Here is an 8,059-nt window from a genome sequence, read left to right as displayed (position 1 = left end):
GTCCCAGCTACTCGGGAGGCTGAGACAGGAGAATGGCTTGAACCTGGGAGGTGGAACTTGTAGTGAGCCGAGATCACACCACTGCACTCCAACCCAGGTGACAGAGCAAGACTCCGTCTCAAAACAAAAAAAAGGAAAAAAAAAAGAAGGCTCCCCTTTCTGAGAGCCTTGACTCTTGCCACTGCAGCCTCTCCCAACACTGCCAGTGGCTTGCTTGGGAGCCAGGACAAGGAAGAACAGGAATTAGGAGTTCCCCGTTTCACTCTTCAAACTGGTACTAGAGAGCTTCTGGAATTTGCACTCTCTCGTACACACACTTCACCTCAGCCCTTGGTTCTTAGGTTTTAGTCAGCACTGCATTCAGGCTAGAGCTTGCTAGAGGGGGGAAAATGATAATTCTGGTCATCTTCAATTCGCCTGCTACTTTTTACTTTTCCAGAGTCTTTATTTAGCTGCCACATGTCTTGTGTCCAGGTTTTGTGTTGAATTCAGTGGGAAAGACACAGTAGATTGAGCTTATTATAACCAACTTACCTAGAATTGGAACTCCCAGTGAAGGATTTAAGCAGGGGAATAACATGGTCTGAGTTGCATTTTATTTTATTTTATTTTTTATCTTTAAGGGTTTTTGTTTGTTTTGTTTTTTTGAGACAGGGCCTCACTTTATTGCCCAGGCTGGAGTGCAGTGGTGCAAACATGGCTCACTGCAGACTCAACCTCCAGGGCTCAAGCAATCCTCCTGCCTCAGCCTCCTGAATAGCTGGAACGACAGATGCACACCACCATCCCCAGCTAATTTTTAAATTTTTTGTAGAGGTGGGGTCTCACTGTGTTGCCCAGGCTGGCCTCAAACTCCTAAGCTCCAGGGATCCTCCCACCCCAGCCTCCCAAAGTGATAGCATTACAGGCATGAGCCAGCACCTCTGACCTACAGCACTTTCTAATAATATTTTAAAATAAAAATTAACATGTGCTTAGTGTAGCAAATCACATAACATAGAAATGTATAAAGTAAAAAGTCAGTTCAGGCTGGGCATGGTGGCTTACGCTGTAATCCCAGCACTTTGGGAGGCCGAGGTGGGCAGATCACCTGAGGTCAGGAGTTCAAGACCAGCCTGGCCAACATGGTGAAACTTCGTATCTACTAAAAATAAAAAAAATTAGCTGGGTGTGGTGGTGCACACCTGTAATCCCAGCTACACCAGAGGCTGAGGTGGGAGAATCACTTGAACTCAGGAGGCAGAGGTTGCAGTGAACTGAGATAGTGCCACTGCACTCCAGCCTGGGCAGCAGAGTGAGACTTCATCGCAAAAGAAAAAAAAAAAAAGCCAATTCAACACTAGCCCCACAAAATTCCCCAGAATAACTATCTTTTTTTTTTTTTAGACAGAGTCTTGCTCTGTTGCCCAGGTTGGAGTGCAGTGACGCAATCCTGGCTCACTGCAACCTCCACCTCCTGGGTTCAAGCGATTCTCCTGCCTCAGCCTCCCAAGTAGCTGGGATTACAGGCATGCGCCACCACGCCTGGCTAATTTTTTTGTATTTTTTTAGTAGAGATGGGGTTTCAGCATATTGGCCAGGCTGGTCTCAAACTCCTGACCTTGTGATCTGCCCGCCTCTGCCTCCCAAAGTGCTGGGATTACAGGCGTGAGCCACCGCGCCTGGCCCAGAATAACTATCTTTTACTTGCTTGGTATGCATTTTCTACTTGTAGGCACACACACAATATTTATTTTTTGCAAAAATGAGATTACATCATATTGATCTACATTTTTTCTGTCAGTACATATAGATCGACCCCCTTCTTTCTAATGGCTGCAGAGTATTCCACTGTACAGATGTACTAAGCTTTAATAATGCTTTATTGATATATTTAAATTTTCTATTTTGTTTTTGCCAATACAAAGTGTGATATAAATATTCCTTACTATTTTTTTCCTAGTAGAAATCCTTTATCAAATTAATATCTTCTTCTATTTTAGGCTAAGCGCTTTTTTTTTCTTTTTTCTTTTTTTGAGATGGAGTTTCAGTCTCGTTGTCCAGGCTAGAGCACGATCTCGGCTCACTGCAACCTCCACCTCCTGGGTTCAAGCAATTCTCCTGCCTCAGCCTCCCGAGTAGCTGGGATTACAGGCATGAGCCACCACACCCAGCTTATTTTGTATTTTTAGTAGAGACAGGGTTTCTCCATGTTGGTCAGGCTGGTCTCAAACTCCCGACCTCAGGTGATCCTCCCGCCTCAGCCTCCCAAAATGCTGGGATTATAGGCATGAGCACTGCGCCCAGCCAAGAGCTTTCTTTTAAAAAAATATCAGGAATAGATTTTAATTTTACTGTAAATTAAAGCATATTTGCAGGTGGGTGCAGTGGCCCATGCCTGTAATCGCAGCACTTTTGGGAAGTCAAGGCGGATGGATCAGTTGAGGCCAGGAGTTCAAGACCAGCCTGATCAACATGGCAAAACCTCATCTCCACTAAAAGTGCAAAAATTAGCCAGGTGTGCTGGTGCATGCTTGTAATTCCAGCTACTCGAAAGGCTGAGGCACGAGAATCACTTGAGCCCGGGAGGCAGAGGTTGCACTGAGCTGAGATCACGCCACTGGATTCCAGCCTGGGCGACAGAGTGAGACTCTGTCTTAAAAAATTAAAGCATATTTGCATTTTAGAAATGAGTATGTCAGAGACTGATTAAGGGTGGGGGCGGGCTGCAGGAGACAGATAACAGCTTCTCAGGATGCAGAGTGATGAAGGCTGGAACTAAGGCCACGACTGTGACTTATTTGATATAGGAGGCAGAACATATAGAGGAGACTCTGGCAAGCATCTTTAGTGCTGATCTCTAGAGCACTCATTAGGTGGCCTTGACTCTTTGTAGCATATGAGGTCTTTGAGGTATCCCAGGCTGGGATATCCTGGAAGAAGGCAATGAAAGAAGTTGAAGTGGGGCCCTGTCAGCAGTGGTCCTGTAACCCCAATCAGAGTCATGGGAGTGCAGTACAGGGAGCCTCAAGCAGAGAGGTAGAGCCATAGAGAGCTGGGGAGAGGCCTGAACCTCCCAGCTTGAAGCCCCTCAGACTCGTATTTGCTTCCAGCTTCAAGTCTGGATAGTCAGAAGTTTGTGACAGTGCCCTCCAGTGATGAAGTGGTGACTAACCTGGAAGTGCTGACAAGTAAATGCCTCCATGGAAAGAACTACTGTCGACAGGTCCTCTGTCTGTATGATCTTGCCAAGGTATGTGCCAAGGGGTGGGGCTCCTCTTTCTGAGAGGGAGGGAAACGAGAAGTTTGAGGTTGATTTTGGACATTGCCAAGTCAGCCTTTTAGATGATAATCATGACCTGGGAGTAGAGCTCTTGTCAGGATGTTGGCCCTCATAATTTTATCTTTGGGGAATGGTGGGGAGGACACCAGGCCAGGTGCCAGGGCGATCTGACTCCTGGCTGCAGCTCAGCAAACCAGAAAGCTAGGGTTGTGGGCCCCTGTTTTGTCACCTATAAATGATGATTTGACCATGAGGGTCTCTTCTAGACTTAATATCTTGAGTTTTGCATTATGATTGTTTGGAGCATCCCGTATGGACTATGATGACTGTAAAGACAAGAGCCAGAGCAAGCAGAAATTGTACCTTTGTGCTGCTTGGGGGAGAAACACAGTAGACTGGAGTAGAAGAGCACAAGAGCAATACAGCCAAACCCTAAAGTCCACGTCTTGGAGAAGACTCAAAGACTTCTTTGGAAATTGAGGGTTTTGCTGCTGCTCTGGGAATAATAAGGGCTGTTGCATTTTAGTCAGTGTTCTTACATTTCATAATATTTTTAAAAATCAGGCCGGGCACAATGGCTTACACCTGTAATCCCAGCACTTTGGGAGGCTGAGGCAGGTGGATCACTTGAGGTCAGGAGTTTGAGACCAGCCTGGCCAACATGGTGAAACCCCATCTCCACTAAAAATATAAAAATTAGCCAGGCATGGTGGCAGGCGCCTGTAATCCCAGCTACTTGGAAGGCTGAGGTAGGAGAATCGCTTGAACCTGGGAGGCGGAGGTTGCAGTGAGCCGAAATCACGCCAATGTACTCTAGCCTGGGTGACCAAAAAAAAAAAAGCCAGGTGCGGTGGCTCATGACTGTAATCCCAGCACTTTGGGAGGCTAAGGCAGGTGGATCACCTGAGATCGGGAGTTCAAGAACAGCCTGACCAACATGGAGAAACCCCATCTCTACTAAAAATACAAAAATTAGCTGGGTGTGGTGGCGCATGCCTGTAACCCCAGCTACTTGAGAGGCTGAGGCAGGAGAATTGCTTGAACCCAGTAAGCAGGCAGCAGTTGCAGTGAGCCATGGTTGTGCTATTGCACTCCAGCCTGGGCAACAAGAATGAAACTCTGTCTGCCGCCCCCGCCCCCCAGCCCCCCTCCCCCGCCAAAAAAATCAGTGCTCAACAAGAGAATCACCTGATGCTTTCTGAAGACAAGCCTTTCTTTTACCTGGATTTGGCTTTGGTGAAATGATAGAAAGGGTTAGAAAACAGTACTTGCTTTTTCTAAGGTTCCTGCTGAGGGTGAGGAGTCTTTAAGCTCAGAAAACAGTGGAGTCTATCCACATGAGATTTCAGAAAGGGCTCTTTTGCTTTTCCCTGGCTTCTAAAAGTGGCCTTGACTGGCTTTGTCTTCCTCTCAGGAGTTGGGCTGTTCCTACACAGATGTTGCTGCTCAGGATGGTGAAGCCATGCTCCGGGAAATCTTGGCCTCTCAGCAGCCTGACCGATGCAAACGAGCCCAGGCCTTCATCAGCACACAGGGCCTTAAGCCAGATACTGTGGCTGAACTTGTGGCAGAAGAGGTGACGCGGGAGCTGCTTACTTCATCACAGGGAACAGGTGCCCTACCCCTCAGGGATTCCCAACCTTTCCAACAGCATTCTCTAGTTCCCAGTGTTAAGGATTTGAATGTTGTGCTTATATACATCCTGTATGTGGTTCTCTCAAGTTTCTGGATTCCAGTAATGTATTTTGTTTAAATACAACAAAATACATGTACAAAATACATGCTGTTACTTTTTATTGTTTTATGATTACATTGAGAGTAGCTGTGGCTTTCTGAGCTACAGAACTGTCCTGGCCGGGCGCGGTGGCTCACACCTGTAATCCCAGCACTTTGGGAGGCCAAGGCTCGCGGATCATGAGGTCAGGAGATAGAGACCATCCTGGCTAATATGCTGAAACCCCGCCTCTACTAAAAATACAAAAAATTAGCTGGGCGTGTTGGCTGGCACCTGTAGTCCCAGCTGCTGGGGAGGCTGAAGCAGGAGAATCGTTTGAACCCGGGAGGCCAAGGTTGCAGTAAGTCAAGATCACCCCACTGCACTCCAGCCTGGGTGACAGACTGTGTCTCAAAAAACAAAAACAACCTTTCCTATAAAATGACCAATAGGCCAAGGGTTTCGAGCTCAGGAGGTGGAGAGCTGCAGAGCTCCATTAGCATCACCTCCTGGTGCCCAAGCCTGGGCAGAGTGGGCCTCTCTTATGATAAAACCAGCACCTGTCTTCACACCTCTCTGTACAGGACATAAGCAGATGTTCAACCCAGCAGAGGAAAGCCAGACATTTCTTCAGCTGACCACTCTGTGTCAAGACCACACATTGGTAGGCATGAAGTTGTTGGATAAGATTTCCTCCGTTCCCCATGGGGAATTGTCTTGCAGTAAGTTATTGGCCTTTTTCTTACATATTTCGGCCCTAAACAGGTCTCAAGAGGTCTCCCAGTCTCTCCAAAACTTGATCTGGGTCCTTGTTCCTGCTCTGGATACCTAGCCCTCCAGCAGGGGTTATAAGTTCTTGGTAGAAAGCCTTAACTTCACTGAAGCAAATTTAGAAAGTATGGATGAGTACCCCCAAATTTAAAATCATACAAAAAGGTAACCTTTACTCAACATGCTTATTTCACTCTTATATTGCCCTGCAAAGTGAATATTGTCCCATTTTAGAAGGGAGACAAACTTTACCTTAGGAAAGATGATTACATCTATTAAGTGGCAGAGCTGGTGTTCAAACCCAGTCTGTGGATTTCAAAGCCTGTTCATTTTCCATGATGTCTAACTCATTATAGGCCTTCATTAGAATGTGTGATAGGTTCTCTTTTTTAAAATATGACATTATACTCCGTATAGTTTATAATTTTTTTACTTTATTAATATGCTGTCATTAACATTTTTCATGGCATTGAATATTCTCCTATGTAACTTCTAATGGTTACACAGATTTCTCTTATATATAATGAAAAATTGTACATTAGAATGGGAACAGTGGCCCATGCCTGTAATCCCAATGCTTTTGAGAGGCCGAGGGCAGAGGATAATTAGAGGATAGGAGTCTGAGACCAATCTGGGCAATATAGTGAGACCCTGTCATTACAAATATTTTTAAAAACTTAGCGGGGTATGGTGGTGCACACCTATAGTCCCAGCTACTTGAGAGGCTGAGGTAGGAGGATCCCTTGAGCCCAGGAGTTGGAGACTGCAGTGAGCTCTGATTGCAACACTGAACTCTAGCCTGGGCAACAGAGTGAGATCCATCTCCAAAAGAAATTTAAATAAAAATAGCCTTCTATATCTCTTCTCGGTCCAGTTTCAACAATATTTACTGAGTGTCAACTGTGTGCCAGGCACTGTAAGCACCTAGGATATGGTGTATAAGCAATTCCTGGAGCTCAGACTAGGGTCTTAATACACAGTAAGAGCCAGAATGATGGGGTCAAGATAGAGTTCTGGAGGAAATGTTCAAACGAAGGCCTAAAGGATTCATTGTCAGGGATGCTTAGTAGTCAGGAGGACTGGAGAGGGCCCTGCAGATGCAAAAGCCCAGAGGTTGCAGCATGTTTTAAGGATGGAGACCTTTTTCGGTCCTCACATTGCAGGTGTTTTTCCCATTTTGCCTTTTAATTGTGCTTACAGTGATTGTAGTATTTTTAAATCTGTATATGTCAGATCTTTCACTACTCTAGAAAGCCAGAACACCAAATGGCACTTGATTAGGCCCTGAGACCTTCCGCTGGGATACAAGCAGAGAATGCCCTTGGATTCATGTTGGCAGGAACTCCATCAGTTTGTCTGCAGGAAGTTTCTCCATGTTTAGAAGGCGAGGGTGCTGTTTTTTCATTTTGGGGGCCTTTTGGGGATAGTCACTACATGATTGTCTTTGAGGATTGTGCTATGACTGAGAGAACTATTTGGATGTCACCAAGGGGCTGTCTCAGAGCTAGAGCTGCTGAGTTCACGGACCTCGGAGGGCTGGTGGGAGGGACCTCTCCAGACAGGCCCCTTCTCCACCAGGCCCTTTTTCCCTCCTGCCAGGCAGAGGGTGACAGTGGGCAGCCAGGGTTCATAATCCTATCTTACCAGTGCCTACCCTCCCAGCCACAGAGCTCCTGATCCTGGCCCATCATTGCTTCACCCTGACGTGCCACATGGAGGGCATCATCCGAGTCCTACAGGCCGCCCGGATGCTCACAGATAACCACCTGGCCCCCAGTGAGGAGTATGGACTGGTGGTAAGTAACCCCCTCAACCCGTCTCCATCCTGTGGAAACCTTTGAGAGGAGTAGGAAGGGTGGGGGCCAGCCCAGAGCTGATGTAGTTGAAGGGAGTTCTGCCCATCTGGATACCACTACCTACTTGAGAGTTGGCTGGGCAGCGCAACCCCCTGCTCCAAGTTAGGATTTCTGTCAGAATCAGAAGTTGCTCCAAAGGAACAAAAGGGAGAAGATCCCTGCCAGGTTCCGGGGCCATCCCACCTCCTTGTCAGGGCAGTTAACTTTTCTAGAGGGCTAAAACAGCTGCATTTTTCCCCAAAACAAGGTTTGAACCTTTCCCCCACCTCTGAATTGAAGTTAGCAACTCAGTTCCCATGTGCCTCCCTAAATTCTCTGGGCTTGAAACTGACCTGAGTGACTGAGCAAGCCACTGGGCCACTGTGATGAGTAGCGGTGAGAAGAGGAGGAGTCCCTGCCCAGGAGAATGGCACTTTAGCACTTGAGAGCCACATTTTTTTTTTTTTTTTTTTAAAA

General features: G+C 46.7%; 1 protein-coding gene across 3 annotated transcripts in view; it reads left to right on the top strand.

Moving 5' to 3' along the window:
- The window catches only part of SPG11 (spastic paraplegia 11 (autosomal recessive)), a 105,697-nt gene that overhangs the window by 89,470 nt on the left and 8,168 nt on the right, over window positions 1-8,059 (top strand). For 2 of the 3 annotated variants that reach the window (XM_011941182.1, XM_011941180.1), the window contains exons 31-34: window positions 3,093-3,232; window positions 4,677-4,875; window positions 5,561-5,698; window positions 7,410-7,543. In XM_011941182.1, the coding sequence (XP_011796572.1) occupies window positions 3,093-3,232; window positions 4,677-4,875; window positions 5,561-5,698; window positions 7,410-7,543 (611 nt within the window). The remainder of the gene's footprint in view (window positions 1-3,092; window positions 3,233-4,676; window positions 4,876-5,560; window positions 5,699-7,409; window positions 7,544-8,059) is intronic. The other variant, XM_011941181.1, reaches the window with a different exon arrangement.

The sequence above is a fragment of the Colobus angolensis genome, unplaced genomic scaffold (assembly GCF_000951035.1).
Source record: "Colobus angolensis palliatus isolate OR3802 unplaced genomic scaffold, Cang.pa_1.0 Scaffold199, whole genome shotgun sequence".
Classification (NCBI taxonomy): Eukaryota; Metazoa; Chordata; class Mammalia; order Primates; family Cercopithecidae; genus Colobus; species Colobus angolensis.
The sequence above is the reverse complement of the archived record's forward strand: the minus strand, read 5'-3'. Positions and strand labels throughout refer to the sequence as shown.